General features: G+C 42.8%; 2 protein-coding genes across 4 annotated transcripts in view; one reads left to right on the top strand and one right to left on the bottom strand.

The window, feature by feature from the left end:
* The window catches only part of dnaaf5 (dynein axonemal assembly factor 5), a 75,018-nt gene extending 70,281 nt beyond the window's left edge, over positions 1-4,737 (bottom strand). For all 3 annotated transcript variants that reach the window (XM_071411650.1, XM_071411733.1, XM_071411821.1), the window contains exons 1-4: positions 4,175-4,737; positions 3,532-3,716; positions 2,421-2,545; positions 1,824-1,942 (exon numbers count right to left, since the gene is read on the bottom strand). In XM_071411650.1, the coding sequence (XP_071267751.1) occupies positions 1,824-1,942; positions 2,421-2,545; positions 3,532-3,716; positions 4,175-4,715 (970 nt within the window). In that variant the 5' untranslated portion in view covers positions 4,716-4,737. The remainder of the gene's footprint in view (positions 1-1,823; positions 1,943-2,420; positions 2,546-3,531; positions 3,717-4,174) is intronic.
* Positions 4,738-5,388: 651 nt separating this feature from the next.
* The window catches only part of prkar1b (protein kinase, cAMP-dependent, regulatory, type I, beta), a 312,635-nt gene continuing 299,828 nt past the window's right edge, over positions 5,389-18,195 (top strand). Inside the window, exons 1-2 of the mRNA XM_071394868.1 lie at positions 5,389-5,578; positions 6,960-7,154. Of these exons, the coding sequence (XP_071250969.1) occupies positions 6,978-7,154 (177 nt within the window). The 5' untranslated portion in view covers positions 5,389-5,578; positions 6,960-6,977. The remainder of the gene's footprint in view (positions 5,579-6,959; positions 7,155-18,195) is intronic.

The following is an 18,195-nucleotide window of genomic DNA, read 5'->3' on the forward strand; positions in this document are numbered from 1 at the left end:
GTGTCATAGGAGAGCCTTGTATGATTGACGGAGCAGATCTAATGACACATAACCTGTAGAATACCTAACCCGCAGGCCAATAGAGATGAGTAATATATGGAGGCTTGGAACTCCACCATGACGAAGCACTCTTGGGGAAAAGGGAAAGCACAGTTGCTTTATGGTCGTAGCTCATACGTATTTCTTTTTTTTGTTCGGACAAATCTAAAGGAATAATTCAAGGATTTGTATAAAAGTTGTCTGCTCAAAGACAGACAAGAAGGCAGTACTTCTTATTACAGAAAACTAATGTTATATAGAGTAGAAAAATCATTTAAACCTAGTCCCAACAAAGCTATAAAAAAAAATCCTGTTCCCTTCTTTCCCTTGATTAAAATATAATTAAGACCCCATGATGTGAATAACTGAATATTTAACGAGTCATGTATAAAAAGAATATTACAATTAAATCAATGCAAGACAAGAGCAAATGATCCCACGCACAGAGGTGCAGATGATGAGTTACTATAGCTTGGAATTCAAACTGACATGCTCCATTTCACCATGGTATCCGTTTGTATTTCAGGCTACACAGACAGGAATGTGAGAATCCTGCTATATTACAGCAAGCAGAAGTACAACTGAAGAAATGAAGCATATTGGGGATGGATAGATAGGCTTGATGGATCATTGACAGCACAGCATCCCTCCCCAGCCCCTACAGCCCTCTCCATGCCCAGACTGCGCTGACGTCAATCATCGATAGATACATCATGCACTCAGAAGACAGTTCTTCTTATTAATAAAGGCAGCTGAACCCCACGCTGCGTCTGACCTACTTTCAGAGGAAGGAGTACATAACTAGATCGGTGGAGGAGGAGGTGGCTGTACAGAGAAGGCCACAACAACAAATCACACGGTTTACACTGGCTGATGTTCTTCAGGCTGTATCAATGCACCGATTAACTTTCTTCTTCATTATTGTAATCAAGACAACACACTGCATGGGACAGGAACTAACTAACCTTTCCTCAATGGGCTACATTTACTGAAGGCCTTGTACATTCACTGAAGGTCTTGTACATTCGCTGAAGGCCTTGTACATTCACTGAAGGCCTTGTACATTCACTGAAGGCCTTGTACATTCACTGAAGGCCTTGTATCTCTCTGCAGGAGACAAAATCCAATATATTTCTTTGGTGCTTTGTTTTTCTTGTCCAGCCTTCTTTGTGTGAGAAACTTAACCCTGTAAATACTTTTTTTTTGGAACCAACCAAAGATCCTGTATTCACTTTCTATGTCAATTGAGCGCCGCAATGGTACATTGTTGTTTCGGGCCTCCGAGTGGTGTAGTGGTCTAAGGCACTGCATCACAATACTAGCTGTGCCACTAGAGATTCTGGGTTCGAGTCCAGGCTCTGTCATTGCCGGCCGCGACCGGGAGACCCATGGGGTGGCGCACAATTGGCCCAGCGTCATCTGGGTTAGGGGAGGGTTTGACCGGCAGGGATGTCCTTGTACCATCGGGCACTAGCGACTCCTGTGGCTGACCGGGCCCAATGCACGCTGACACGGTCGTCAGGTGTACGGTGTTTCCTCCGACACATTGGTGCAGCTGGCTTCCGGGTTAAGTGGGCATTCTGTCAAGAAGCAGTGCGGCTTGGTTGGGTTGTTTGTCGGAAGACACACGGCTCTTCACCTTCGCCTCTCCCGAGTCCGTACGGGAGTTGCAGCGATGAGACAAGACTGTAACTACCAATTGGATACCACAAAAAGGGGTAAAAAAATTAAATAACAAAATGGTACATTGTTTCATCTCTGCAGTAGTAGTGGAGTTCACTTACCTCCAGCAGGGTAGAGGTCAGGTGGGGTCAGGAGGAAGTCCATCTTGTCCTTCAGGTCATCCTCATTCTCCTGCTCCCACAGAGCGCCTGTCTGCCTCCACAGGTCAGCAGCTCGTTGACTGGAAGGGAGAGAGAGACAAATATAATGATAATGCATGTCCATCCCTGCCACGGCGGACCCAGGATTCAAACCCACGCCATAACCACGCAATGTACAAACAACACAAAAGCCCAGCCTTGTTGGCTGCTACTATTCCCTATGTCACACCAAACCTACTGTATAAGTAGGTATCTACAGTAATCTGCACAAGCAAACCGGATACAGTATGTATGCATTTGTGGCTACATATTTCCTAGGTCTGAGTGAGTGAATGGGTGGTATCAAAGGCAGGGTGGTTAAGGACTGGGTCAGTCTTTTGAATTAAAGGCAGTCAATTCAGGAAGTAAACTCAAATTCAAACTCAAAACGGCATCTATTTTCAAGGAGTAGAAGCTATTTATTTGGAAATTTTAAAACAAATTGAATTTTGAATTAAAATCTCTTCCTGAATTGACTGCCTTCAATTGGAATTGAGCCCAGCCCTGTACAATAGGTACCTAATCTCTGGGATGTCATCGCTGAGGCTGCTCAGTAGGAGGGGGATGAGCTTGTGGAAGTAGGAGTATCTGTCTCGCAGGTGGAGCAGCCAGTCACCAACAACCACAGTCACAGCTTTTCTCACCTGGAAGAGAGAGAAGTGGGGTGAAACCAAAAATAAATTCTTAAGTGAGGAAAACCCCTTGTATGGTACTGTAGTAACTAAGGGTTCTCAAAGTTTTTCACTCTGTGCCTCCCTTCCTGCATTGGGGAACATCCCGAGCCCCCCTGCGCACGCACCACGTCTATTTCTATGGACACAAGTACTGTTCATGACACAAACTGTTAACAACCCCCATGTTGGTGTAGAAAATGTTGCAGCTTTAATGCTTATTTCCTACAATTCTACACATTTTGTCATGGGGTGCAAAGAAAATGTTGCAGTTTTAAAGCAAATGTTCTTGCAATTCTAAACATTCTGCCATGTCTAATGTGTATTCATGTGATATTTGAGTGACAAAAAAATTACAACAATTACTATGGGCTAAAAAAGCGAAATAAAAAATGTTAGCTGACATGGGCTAGTTGATCTGGATATTTCTGACAAGTTATAAATAGCTCTAAGTTATGCAATGACTAACATGACAAGAGGAACTGACGACGCACTACCCAATATTTAAAATGTACCTTGTGCATTCTACTATTACAACTTTCAAGAGTAAGTTTAAAGCCGGGACGAGTACGTTTAAAAAAAATCTAAATATATATATATATATTTATTTTTTTAATTGGGGGGGGACCCCCGCCAACCCCTCACGTGCCCCACAGTTTGGGAACCACTGTAGTAACTGTTGGTGTAAAAGAAAAGCAGCCTTTATTAAATGTTGGATTGATTAGATTGATCAGTTTGTTTATTTTGGTAAGACAAACATTTATACCACATTTATCTAACAAGGAAAATAATAATATAGATTAACTCAGTAATAACAGAATTAGTCTAATCATTAACACTAAATGTCACTAGGAGTATTTGAGAATTATCTACCAGATTTGACAGAATTAGTCTAATAATCTAATCATTAACACTGTCACTAGGAATAGTTGATCTTTATCTGATTTGACAGAGCCAACCTGTGGTGAGTCGTCAAACAGCCTCTGTGCCAGGTGAGAGAGCACATCGTCCACGTTCTTCCCCGTGCCGTACTGGATGACCGCTCCAGTGGCCTCGATGGTGGACACACGCACACGGGAATGCTGATGGGAGATGGTCTGCATCAGGGGCTTGACCAGGCTCTCTGCCTGCATGTGGAAATGTTCTGGGGATAGAGAGAGAAGCATTTCAAACAAGATGAATGCAAGGTGACTGTCACTTCATGCCACAGTATACATTAGGGTATGATTTCCTGAATCTTATCAATAGATTCAATGGTTATACATGTATTCAGAGAGACCATACATAGCTAGCTCTGTAGGGCATGCAAATTACAGAGAAACAAATTATTTTGTTATTGTCCCATTGTCTTTATTTCTATTAACTTAATCAATAATTCATATTTATATTAAATGATAACCTGGTAGAGCGTTGGAGTGTGTACAAAATAACTTATAGCCACAAAAAACAACCACTCTGACACAGCTTGGTCAGGTGTCCATGCAATGTGCAACCATGGCAACCCTATAAGATAAACTTTAGCTAACACAGCTAGCTAGCCAACTAGTTAGCCTAATGTGTGGGCTAACAAGAATACACACAGTATATTCTTAACCATTTTACCTGGCACACTTTTTGCAAAATGAACAGTGCATTTGCAACTCTCCCTTTTGACGTCTGGGAAAGGGTCGACAATAGTTATCTGTAATATCTTCATCATATCGTCGAGGTAGGGAGCTAGGTGCCTGCCACACACCTCCACTGTGAGAGTCAGAACCTCCACCATGGACAGCCTAAGTTCCTCCGCGGGCTCCAGGATCTCTTTCCCGCCGAGCCGCTGCGTCAAAGCGGGCATGAGATAAGGCAACGAATCCTCCGGTTGAGGAACACATCGAATAAAATCTCTCAGCATGTGTATGGCAGTCTCTCTGTATCTTTCCATAGGATCTGACAGGCATTTCAGGAGCGACTTCAGCAGACACGTGAAAACCTCCTGCAACACGCCGCTCGAAAGCCCTTTATCAATAGTTTCTCTTTTGATTGCTTCAAGCGCTCGTTTTCTTGTGGTTTTGCTGTCTTCGTTGAGACAGTTTAGATGTCGAGCAAGCGCTCTCAGAACCTCAGAAGCAACACGTTCTTCTCCAGCCGCCATAGTTGTTGCCATTTTCACTGTTGCTATGGTAACGATCCGCGTTGAGACAAACATACTTGCTTTACGATAACTCTAATTCAAACCTTAAAACTTTATTGACAACTATCGCAGTTTCATGCAATGCGGTTGAAATGAATCTACATCTATGGAATAAAGATTTGACATAATGTATTTTTGTTACAGAGAGTCATTGATGTGTATGTTGACTAGCATGATGAAATAGATATATCATATAATATAAATAGTATCACTTATAATATAACAATATAATATCTGTAGTTTAACAGAGTTGGAATATGGTGCTTTAATATCACATTCTTCTTTAGGTTAGGATTATGATATTTTATTAAGTCTGTCAGTAACACAACTTGGCAGAGCCCAATGATGGACTTTGTATCACAGCCTCATAACTAAGCCTCATAACTAAAGGGCAGAAAATTGTAATTTGGTGCTTTCTCTGCATGAGCAGGTCAGGAGCAGGTCAGGTCTGTCAGTGTCATCTGTCAAAGAACCTTTTCTCTGTCTGATACTGCTGAGAAAAACAAACAAACACCTGCCCTCTTCTTATGAAACTGGTGTATTGAACATGACACGATGATGTGGAAATCCACATAAGGAACGCCCGGCACATAATTATTTTAACATTTCAAATGAGTAAAAGGATTGTAAGCTTGTTGCTGGCCTCGTGAGTTGCTTTGCGGCTGAATAAAAAGTGACAGATTGACGTCATTGAGACAGACGCAGAGCGAGCCCCAGCGAAAGAAGCAACCGAGCAGCGGCAGTTGCAGTGGCAGAGCATCTTCTCTAGCTAGAGTAGCCTACCTTGCAAACAACATCCGTAGCCAAGAACCTCTGAGCATCCCCGGAAAATAACGGTAAGGAACTGAATGGCACAACGAATGTCTTATCTGCCAAAACCTCAACGTGTTGACGTATTTATCAGCAAATGAAACTAGGCTTGAATATTGCTTTTTGTTTTGCCATGGTTGTGATTTGGTTGTCATCTTATGTGAGAGACATGAAAGATAGACTCGTGCCCGGAAACACTTAAACAGGTGCTCTTTAATGCTACTTAGGAAACATTTGATTTTCACAGAAAATTATATAATAGCTAGCTTGCCAATTTTAAATGTTAGACATTGAGGCCAATGATAAGCTAGCTGCCTTACATGAAAATATGGAGGAAATATGAAGGTTATGGGTTTATGATAGCTAGCTAACGTTATCCTACCTAGTTTTAGTTTTAAGCTTGCTAGCTAGCTATGTAGTAGCTAGTTTCAGAGGCTAGCTACAGTAACACATCAACCGTGATGGTTCCTTGTAATTTAAATAGCGGAAGTGAATTTGCGGAGGCTTTGTTTAGCTATCTCTGTCCCAAATCTGACTGTCTTTACATATTATTTCATGACAGGCTACCTTGTTGTCAGAAGCTATTACATAGTTTAAAAACCACATGATTTGAGAATGCATCCTTTTTTTGACAGTGTTGCTGATGTGGGCTAGGCTATGTAAAGGTGTAAATAGATTGAGGTGACACTAAACAATATGCTCCTCTAGATAGTGTGACTAACTATATTGTAACTATGCATTACACCTGCAACAGGTACTGAAGTATGATTTGATCATGTCAAGGTATTGCTTTGATAATCTAGTAGGCTAAGTGTCTGTGGTCATCAACAAGCTGTATTAATTAATAGGCCTCTGTCTATTGTAGTTTGGAGATCCAGCCCCTATCACATTTAAAGAAAATGAAAACTGACCGAGACAGACACACAAACAACCAGGGGCTGATATTTCTCCTCATTCTGACAACCTCTTCTCTTCTCCCCTAATCTTCTTTCTCTCACTCTCACTCTCTTTTTTTCTCTCTTTATCTCTCTCTCTCTCTCTCTCTCTCTCTCTCTCTCTCTCTCTCCCCTTCTCTTCTCCTCTTCATCGTTTCCTCTTCTCACCTCCCCTCCACTCCTCCTCTTATCTCCTCCTCTCCTCTACTCAACTCTTCTCATCTTCTCCTCTTTTCCCTTCTCCCCTCCTCCTCTTTCCACCTCCCATCTCCCCCTCCCCACCCCCTCTTCTCTCCTCTTCTCCCTGTGTCTGCTCTCTCCTCAACCTCCCCTGCTCTTCCCTCCCCTCCTCCTCTCCTCTTTCCACCTCTCCTCTCACCTCCTCCCCTCTCTTCTCCCCTCCTCTTCTCTCCTTCTCTTCTCCCTTCATCTTCTCTCTCCTCAACCACCCCTCCTCTCCCCCTCTCTGCAGATAAACCAGATAAATAACATGGCCACCTCCTCCTCCCCTAATCTGGAAGAAGACGAAAGTCTGAAGGGCTGTGAAGTGTTCGTGCAGAAGCACAACATCCAGCAGATCCTCAAAGAGTGTATTGTCAACCTGTGCATCGCCAAGCCTGAGCGTCCTATGAAATTCCTGCGGGAGCACTTTGAAAAGCTGGAGAAGGTTTGTGAATTTCCCTAAATCTCCCCTTATTTGCGACCTAAAGCTCCCTTGACATTTTTACTGCATCTTCGTTCTTTGAAAGTACATTTTTACCAACAATAATATTTGTTGTTTGTGACTATCTATTTAGTTTTTTCGTCTATAGTGTCATTGTGAATGTATGTCAGTAATGTTTTGTTTTCTTATGTGTGAATCATTTCTGTTGAATTGCACTCTGCAGAAAAGCAAGGATTTGCTATCAATGTATTGACATGTAATACACAAATTAACTAGAAGGCATTGGAATTGAGCTGAGTAGAAGCTATTATTGTTGTTTCATTTCACTGACGTGGATCTATTTTCATTAATTGATAGTCTGTTACATCAGAATACATGAGAAAGGAGACTCTGTTATGCCCATGTTTTCTTGTCATATCCTCAGTATATTTGTAAATAGATAGCCTAGGGGTAGCCTAGCTGTCAATTTCATGATAATACTACATTTGTCTAATTGAGCTTTCAACTCCACACAATGGTGGGGTACATTAGCTGAGGGCCTGGAGCATTAGGGGCATAGAGACAGGGACAGTCTGTGCCCCATCCACAGACACACAGGCTGTGTTGTATGGACGTTGTCGATCTACAAGTGTCTGTGGGACAGACAGAGAGAATGACCTGTTACTGTCTGGTGCCTGGACTGACAGATTACGGAATAGAACTACAGAATGGTGTGAATTTCTCAGAGGTTAGAGAAAAGAGGGGATATAACAGGAAATAAAGGAGGGAATCTCTCTCTCTGAATGTATTAGCTCTGGCTGGCACCTCCGTAGCGAGATGCGTTTTAGATGAGCCCAGCTGGTGCGTATATTCAACCTCTGGAGCCCTCAGCCCTTGAAAGTACAGGGTCCTGTCAACTATTTGATAAGTTAGGATAGTTAGTTATTTATTTCACACACGCCATGTTGAGGATTCAGCAATGGCTGAATTATAGGCTATGTTAAAGGGAAATGTAACCACAATTCTATGTCATATTCTTCATCTCCAGCACCACTCCAACATCAACATATGTGAAAGTGATGCGTTTCTATGTTTTGTAGTAATAAAGACAGAGGAAAATAAACCAATTAGTAAACACTTATCTCCCTCTATCTTTTTTTAAACATTTGCCTTTAAGGGAGCATTTTTTCTATAGAATAGAGTATCTTTATTTTTCCTAGAGGGAACTTTGGTTGTGGTGTTGCACTGTCGCCGTTCACTACATTTATGTCAAATTCAATTGACTTTATTCCCATGACTTTCTTTGTAGTAGATGTGTAGGCCAAGTGGTATTGGATTTGGTTAGAATACCCTGAATCTCAGTCAGGTGTTTTCTTTATGACTGTTTTTCAACTATTGGTACGCTAAGTTTTAGCCTATTACGGAACTGTCCACAGAGAGGCCTGAGGTGTCATCTGATGTGTTTGAAAACAACGGGCTCTCAGAGAAATGAATAGACCACAGAGTTGTCTGGTACACTGAATGGTGGTAAACCCAATAGCCCATGGTGACTCCAGGTCTACAACAGAAGGAGTGATTGTGTGACCGGATCAGATACAGAAAGGCGATGAGGTAGGTGAGGACTGAGAAGTGAGCCTAGGGTTGGTTTTGCAGTCTACTCCCGTCAATGCAGCGTGTGTGTGTGTGCGTGAGTATGCTCGCGTCTGTAAGGGGTGATTATCCCAGTGTGAATTTATGGGAGTCATCTGATGATACTTTACTGTGTGTTGGTTCACACACCACTATCTGATGGTTGACCCAGTTGCATTGTTAAGGCGATGCAGTGTGGAGTTCCTCAGTAGGGTCTAAACCCCTCAGACTTCTAAAAGGCTCAGTAGCCTTTATATTCCCTTCTAGTCATTTATCTGAGACGAGTCTTCCGCAGCAGCTTACAATAAACACATTGAATACATGGAACAACCAACACATGACTCAAGCACAGTAAGTAAACGCTTCTTCAATGCATGCTTTGGTTTTTACCCTAACACTACACAACTGATTTAAATAATCAACTTATTATCTAGCTTTGATCATTTGAATCAGCTGTGTAGTGGAAGGGCAAAAACCAAAACGTGGAGCCCTTGGGAACCCGAGGACCGAGTTTGGGAAACGCTCCTTTAAACCTAGTCCTGGACTAAAAAGCATGGTCAGGCTTAATCTGTGTCCGAGAAGCCAGTCCTTAGTGTTAGTCAGTTATAGTCACTGTGTTGGAATAGAGTGGTCGCTGGAACTCCGAGTTCAATTACACAATGGCTTTAAAAGAAGGCTTCGTTCCGGTCCAGAAATCACCATAGGTTTTTACTCTACAGTAGCTGTAACTAATCCTGTGCATCCTCCATCCTTCTGTGTTGTGATATTATAGAGGATTACCCAGGCCAGGGAGCGTGCAGCACACAGCATGTGTCACAGGGATCGTAATCCAGCTCTTTCATTCATTTTCCATATTATTATGGTTGGCCTACCCACAGTTCTTTATGCTGGGCTTTTATGCGTGATAATTTACAGTTCAGAGGTGTGTGTATGTGTATGTGCCTCTGTATGTGTGTGAGTGTGTGCACGGTACACGTGTGAGTATCTGCGTATATGCACGTGTGTGTGTGTGTGTCTCTGTGCGTACCTGTGTATGTGCACGTGTGTGTGTGTCTCTGTGCGTACCTGTGTATGTGCACGTGTGTGTGTGTGTCTGTGAGTACCTGTGTATGTGCACGTGTGTGTGTGTGTCTGTGAGTACCTGTGTGGGGGATGGTGCCCCTGTCCTAGCTGCAGTGCTAGCCCCAGCAGGTTTCTGTTGTCAAGGAGACCATGGAGCATAGTGTGAAACAGAGTGTTGCTAGTCTGGTAGGGCTGAATCTAGAGGGAGACAAATTGCTGCAGAGAGTGTAAAGTTAAAATGCTAATCGGATCACTTAGGCTTTACCATGACATGTATATTGGAGATGCTGCCAAATGATATCGAATGCCTGTCCATTGTCTATCATGTTTACATGATCTTCACAGATAATCTGAGTTTAGCCTATACGACATTATCTGTCATGACCTGGCTCAGATGCTTCTTTATGAGATGGTATATGATTCTGAAGAATCTTTGTTACATTAAGTAGTCCACAATGCTGTCCACATCCTTTAAGAACATGTAGCATACAATATGAATCCTCAATATGTCATGTTGTTACTGAAGCTCACTTCATTTCAAACACCACAGGCCTAATAATCAACCCCACTACAACAGTGTTGTATCATATTACTTAGCGAGCTAGCCCTCCTAGTCTCATATAATTTAGCGAGCTAGCCCTCCTAGTCTCATATAATTTAGCGAGCTAGCCCTCCTAGTCTCATATAATTTAGCGAGCTAGCCCTCCTAGTCTCATATAATTTAGCTAGCTAGCCCTCCTAGTCTCATATAATTTAGCTAGCTAGCCCTCCTAGTCTCATATAATTTAGCTAGCTAGCCCTCCTAGTCTCATATAATTTAGCTAGCTAGCCCTCCTAGTCTCATATTACTTAGCGAGCTAGCGCTCCTGGTCTCATATAATTTAGCTAGCTAGCCCTCCTAGTCTCATATAACTTAGCTAGCTAGCCCTCCTAGTCTCATATAACTTAGCTAGCTAGCCCTCCTAGTCTCATATTACTTAGCTAGCTAGCCCCCCTAGTCTCATATTACTTAGCTAGCTAGCCCCCCTAGTCTCATATTACTTAGCGAGCTAGCCCTCCTAGTCTCATATTACTTAGCGAGCTAGCCCCCCTAGTCTCATATTACTTAGCTAGCTAGCCCCCCTAGTCTCTTATTACTTAGCTAGCTAGCCCTCCTAGTCTCTTATTACTTAGCTAGTTAGCCCCCCTAGTCTCTTATTACTTAGCTAGCTAGCCCTCCTAGTCTCTTATTATTTAGCTAGTTAACCCCCCTAGTCTCTTATTACTTAGCTAGTTAGCCCCCCTAGTCTCATATAACTTAGCTAGCTAGCCCCCCTAGTCTCATATTACTTAGCTAGCTAGCCCGTCTAGTCTCTTTGTTTTGACAGTATATTGTGCAGTGCAATGTCTGAGGGTTGACTTCCCCCGGCAGGCTCCCCATGGGGTCTCTATTCTCAGTGTGGAGGAGGAGGAGAGAGGAGGATAGACTGACTGTGTTGCCTACTGCAGTCTGAAATCTGGAGAGGAGGAGGGAGGAGGATATACTGACTGTTGCCTACTGCAGTCTGAAATTTGGAGAGGAGGAAGGAGGAGGATAGACTGACTGTGTTGCCTACTGCAGACTGAAACCTGGAGAGGAGGAGAGAGGAGGATAGACTGACTGTGTTGCCTACTGCAGTCTGAAATCTGGAGTGGAGGAGGAGGGAGGAGGATAGACTGACTGTGTTGCCTACTGCAGTCTGAAATCTGGAGAGGAGGAGGGAGGAGGATAGACTGACTGTGTTGCCTACTGCAGACTGAAACCTGGAGAGGAGGAGAGAGGAGGATAGACTGACTGTGTTGCCTACTGCAGACTGAAACCTGGAGAGGAGGAGAGATGAGGATAGACTGACTTTTTTGCTTACTGCAGACTGAAACCTGGAGAGGAGGAGAGAGGAGGATAGACTGACTGTGTTGCCTACTGCAGACTGAAACCTGGAGAGGAGGAGGGAGGAGGATAGACTGACTGTGTTGCCTACTGCAGACTGAAACCTGGAGAGGAGGAGGAGGATAGACTGACTGTGTTGCCTACTGCAGACTGAAACCTGGAGAGGAGGAGGGAGGAGGATAGACTGACTGTGTTGCCTACTGCAGACTGAAACCTGGAGAGGAGGAGGGAGGAGGATAGACTGACTGTGTTGCCTACTGCAGACTGAAACCTGGAGAGGAGGAGGGAGGAGGATATACTGACTGTGTTGCCTACTGCAGACTGAAACCTGGAGAGGAGGAGGGAGGAGGATAGACTGACTGTGTTGCCTACTGCAGACTGAAACATGGAGAGGAGGAGGGAGGAGGATAGACTGACTGTGTTGCCTACTGCAGACTGAAACATGGAGAGGAGGAGGATAGACTGACTGTTGCCTACTGCAGACTGAAACATGGAGAGGGAAGAGGGGAGAGGGACTCCCTGCTGCAGCTTGGAGACAGCAGACCATGATCAGTCACACTGTTTACACATAGACAGTAGAGCCACTGGGACTGGGAATAACGCTTCTGATTGAACAAATATCTCCAACCATGTTGTGAAGTTTGTGTGTGTGTGTGTGTGTGTGTGTGTGTGTGTGTGTGTGTGTGTGTGTGTGTGTGTGTGTGTGTGTGTGTGTGTGTGTGTGTGTGTGTGTGTGTGTGTGTGTGTGTGTGTGTGTGTGTGTGTGTGTGTGTGTGTGTGTGTGTGTGTGTGTGTGTGTGAGAGAGAAATGAAGCAGCCTTTCCAATATTTCAGTGTAATATTGGTTAGACTGCTGAATTTCATCAGAAAACAGTTAAAAAACTGACGCTAAAGACACAACCTGTCTGGCTGTAACTACTCTATGTGAAGTGACGTTGGTGTGTGTGTGTGTGTCGGGGGTGACACTATACTTGATTCTCTATTCATGTAGGGATGTGATGATGATGATGAATGTGTTTTGGATGTTCCTGTTGGTTAAGACGCTCTTCCTGAAACACATCAACTTTTGGGTCAGTGTTTTTAGGATTAAATCTTGCTCTGTGGTGTTCTGCTGTGAGGTGAACGAATCTGGAGTCTAGAGATTGTTTTCCCTCTCTCTTTTCTCTCCTGTCTTTGCATGTGCTGTGATTCTAGATATTTTGGTTATTTTTTGTTTATTAAACAACTATTTGACCGACTTCGGTTCAGTTATTTGAATTCCATTTAGTTCGTTTTTTTTTCTGTGAGCTTTCTGTGAGCTCAATGCACATTGCACCGTTTCTTTAGAGATAAATCAGATCCAGCCTGAACTGTGTGATGTAGAAGGGACTTGTAGTTTCCAACAGGCCAATATTTCACATAGTTTAGCGCATAAAATGTGGTAATTAACTACAATAATCCATTGCACATCTACTTGTCCGGTCTGTGTTTGTTTTATGCCTGCTACGGAAGAGACAGGAAAATGCACGATCGTGAAGTGATATAGAGAGCATCTGTTGCTTTGCGAGGTATCTCTACCTGAAAATACATGATCTAAGTGATTGATAGTTGGTATTCAGCAGTCATATAGTAAAGTATGCCTTATTTACTTTAAAGAACTACTAAAATATTGATTTTGTCAGACAGTATAGGAAGCAGCTCTATAGAGATGAAATGATGACTTGGAATGTAATAATAAAGTCATCAAATAAACAAATGTAATATACACAACTGAATATTTTAGTAAAGTAATGTGAATGTCACGTCTGCTGCTTCTCCCCTCCGGCGTACGACGTTGCCAGAGTACTAACCACCGGTCCTGGGATTCATCATTACGTACACCTGGCACTCGTCATTACGTGCACCTGTGAATCATTATGATTCACACCTGGACTCCATTACCTTCATCATTTCCTCCCCTTTATATGTCACTCTCCCATGTTCACTCACCAGTTGGAATTGTTCTTGTGTATCGGCATTCTGCCTTATGTTAGTGTCGTGTTCTTGGTTTTGTTGTTTTATTAAAACGTATCACCTGCTTCCGACTCACCGCCACATCATTACAGTGAATAACTGATGGTTTATACGTGATAAGCAGAAATGGGCAGTAACTACCATCATGGGACTTAATTGTTTTATTCTGTGTTACAGCATTCAACCCAACTAATCAAAACCAAAAACCGACCTTAAAAAGCATGAATCACTCAGCACTATATGACTCCCTTCTCGCTCTCTCTCACGCTCTTTCGCTCTCAAACACACACACAGACAGTCACTCATTCACTTACTCTCTCTCTATCACTCTCTCTCTGTCTCTCTCCGTGTTTGGGAGAGAATGTTCTGTGCCCTACAGATGAGCTGTTGACAGATGATCTAGCCTCTGACAGACTGTCTCTCTCTGCACTCAGAGGAGAAGAGAAGAGTTGAAATGAAAGGAGTGGCTTTTAAATCATTTTCATCACCATCCCTCTCTTCTCTATCTCTCACCTCTCACTTCTCTCTCTTCTATCTCTCTACCTCTCTTTCTCTTGCTTTGTCAGGCTCTTCTTCATCAGTAGTTGATGACGTGGGTTCTGTTCTAGTCTGTACGGGTGTTATTCAACTTTTCTCCCCTGTCACACATCTGAGGGGGTAACCTAGGCAACCAGAGAACAGATAGCCTCCAACTCTGTATTTAATAGACACGGAACCCAAGTAGTGATGCACCGATATGACATTTTTGGCTGATACCGATATTTTCCTTGCCAAAAAAAGCCGATACCGATATTTAACATTTTTGCAGCCTTTTAAGTATTCTAGTACAGTTAAATAGTTAACCCGCACACATGGACGCAGCGGTCTAAGGCACTGCATCTCAGTGCGAGAGGCATCACTACAGTCCCTGGTTCGAATCCAGGCTGTATCACATCCGGCCTTGATTGGGCGCACAATTGGCCCAGCGTCGTCCTGGTTTGGCCGGGGTAGGCCGTCATTGTAAATAAGAATTTGTTCTTCACTGACTTGCCTAGTTAAATAAAGGTTACACACACACACATACACCACACTGACCAAAAAGTTATTTTGTTGGCATTTACCTATGTCCCCATTACCAGAAAAACATAATCAAAACCTATTTCTTTCACTTTATTTGCTGTGCTGTTTTGTTGTTAATTTGTTCAGTCGTTTCATTCTCAACCAGGATTTCAATGGAACGCCGTTTGTGTCTTTGCTATGGAACGCCGTTTGGGTCCTTGCGTGTCAAAAAATATACTATTTAACACTATTTGACGTGTCAAATAACACTATTTGACGTGTCAATTAAGCTTGTTGACCAATCAGGGCCTGAATATGACTTCACGTCACAATAATTTAACGTGCTCATAATTTTTTTACGTAGTTATTACACACTATCACTCGTATTTCATTTGTCATAATGATTCATCGATACGTATGTTATGATGCTGGTAAAGTTGTCTGGCGCACCTACAGTGCTGGTCATAAAAAAGTGACTACTTGACTTGTTGACTGCTTGTTCCACGCGGCAGACATTGTGGGCTAACTTATGAATGCTGTGTTGCACGTGTAGGGCCACATTTTACGTGGCGTCATTATGTCATGTACCTTCGTTATATAGGTATGCACGTCAGCTTTGACATCGGTTTTGCACATCGGCGTTAAACTAGACATCGGCCGATACCGATGTTGGCATTTTTAGCTGATATCGGCCGATTTCGATATGTTCACCGATATATCGTGCATCCCTAAATAGAAGAGCCTTTCTTCCAAACTTTTCTCTTCTAATGCCTCTTATGCAATTCTGAGCCAACTATATCATCTTCCTTTAAGTATTATCCCACAGCCCACAGACTCTAAAGCTTGTCCCAAATGACACCCTATTCCCTATGGGCCTTGGACAAAACTAGTGCACCAAATAGGGTATAGGCTGCCTAACCTTGTACTTTGGCATAATTTCATGTATGATTCATCACTCACACAGTATATTTCACACCTGTCTCACGAGACACACACCCCATACTCCTAGGGGGACTCGTCAGATTTGTGTGACTTTTTAACACAGTTTTTTAGACTAATGCAGCGTTTACCAAACTAGAGGTCACGACCCCATGTGGGATCTCCTGATTTGACCTCTGTTAGTAACCTCCGGTAGCCGCTAGATGCGGTTGTGAGTCTTTCTGAGTAAGTCTCTAAAACCTTTGCACACCTGGATTGTACAATATTGTTGCCCATTATTTTTTCAAAAAATCTTCAAGCTCTGTCAAGTTGGTTGTTGATCATTGCTAAACAGACATTTTCAAGTCTTGCCATATATTTTCAACTCGATTTAAATCAACACTGTAACTAGGCCACTCAGGAACATTCAATGTCATCTTGGTAAGCAATTCCAGTGTATTTTTAGCCTTGTGTTTTAGGTAATTGTCCTGCTGAAAGGTGAATTTGTTTTCCAGTGTCTGGAAAGCAAGACTGAACCCAAGTTTTTCTCTAGGATTTTGCATGTGATTAGCTCCATTCTGTTAATTTTTGTCCTAAAAAAACAAACATAGTCCTTGCTGATGACAAGCATACCCATAACATGATTCTGCCACCACCATGTTTGAAAATATGAAGAGTTGTCACGCCCTGACCTTAGAGAGCCTTTTTATATCTCTATTTGGTTTGGTCAGGGTGTGATTTGGGTGGGCATTCTATGTTCTTTATTTCTAGGTTTTGTGTTTCTATGTTTTGGCCCGGTATGGTTCTCAATCAGTGACAGCTGTCTATCGTTGTCTCTGATTGGGAATCATACTTAGGCAGCCTGTTTTACCACCTTAGGTTGTGGGATGTTGTTTTTTGTTAGCTCTGTGAAGCCTACGGAATGTGATGTTCGTTATTCTTTTGTTGTTTTGTTTGGTGTTCTGAGTCAATAATGAATCATGAACACGTACCACGCTGCACCTTGGTCCACTTCTTCCGACGAGCGTTACAAGAGTGATACTCAGTGATGTGTTGTGTTGGATTTGCCCCTAACAATACACTTTGTATACTGGACAAAAAGTTCATTTCAAAGAGAATGCATGTTTTGGAATGTTTTTTATTTTGTACAGGCTTCTTTCTTTTCACTCTGTCATTTATGTTAGTATTGTGGAGTAACTACAATGTAGTTGATCTATCCTCCGTTATCTCCTATCACAGCCATTCAACTCTGTAACTGTTTTAAAATCACCATTGGCCTCATGGTGAAATCGCTGAAAACATAATTCCGCTTTGACATTATGGGGTATTTCTGTGTACACCAGTGACACAAAATAAACATGTAATCAATTTTAAATATGTTTTCTACACAGAATATACAAAATCATTGGCTGATAATCTTCTGAACTTCCAAATACCTTTCTGATGCATTTCAGTCACTTCAAACCATACTTCCTTCAGATGTAAATACTGTCAGTAGTACTGCCAGACTGATTTGTAATAGACTGTCATCGCTCCAATTAAGAAAGTTAACATTGGCCATTGATTGCATATGGATATCAAAATGTGGTCGCGGGCCAACACGTTTTTGAACCACTGGGCTAATGTGATGTCTGTGTGTCTGCTTCCTTGGCAGAAGTTACAGTAGGAGGGCTTTGTGTGAAATAACAGTTTAGGGCCATTCATTCCCTTTCATCCATTCATGCTTTTTAATGATGCTCTTTGATGGTCTGTGCAGCAGCCCCAGCTCCAGCCCTAGCCAAGAAGCATCCCCAATATTATTAATGACCCATGTGTAGGGCCAGGGCTGCATCCCAAATGGTACACTATTTACCATGTAGTGTACTACTTTGGACTACTTTTGACTATGGACCCTGGTCAAAAGTAGTGCACTACATGGTAAATAGGCTGCCATTTGAGACGCTGACCAGTTATTGCCTATAACTAGGAAAAACACAGCTATGGATAACTCCATTGAGAGGAAGTCAAGGAGCCCGTCCCAAATGGCATCCTATTCCCTAATAAGGACAAAGGAGATGATCGCGGACTACAGGAAAAGGAGGGCCGAGCACGCCCCCATTCTCATCGACGGGGCTGTAGTGGAGCAGGTTGAGAGCTTCAAGTTCCTTGGTGTCCACATCACCAACAAACTATCATGGGCCAAACACACCAAGACAGTCGTGAAGAGGGCACGACAAAGCCTATTTCACCTCAGGAGACTGAAAAGATTTGGCATGGGTCCTCAGATCCTCAAAAAGTTCTACAGCTGCACCAATGAGAGCATCCTGACTGGTTGCATCACCGTGTCAGAGGAAGACCCTAGAAATTGCCAAAGATTCTAGCCACCTTAGTCATAGACTGTTCTCTCTGCTACCGCACGGCAAATTGTACTGGAGCACCAAGTCTAGGTCCAAAAGGCTTCTTAACAATGGCTTCTAATCAAATGGCTACCTGGACTATTTGCATTGACCCCCATTTTTTTATGCTGCTGCTACTCGCTGT

Source organism: Salvelinus alpinus, chromosome 1 (genome assembly GCF_045679555.1).
Source record: "Salvelinus alpinus chromosome 1, SLU_Salpinus.1, whole genome shotgun sequence".
Lineage (NCBI taxonomy): Eukaryota > Metazoa > Chordata > Actinopteri > Salmoniformes > Salmonidae > Salvelinus > Salvelinus alpinus.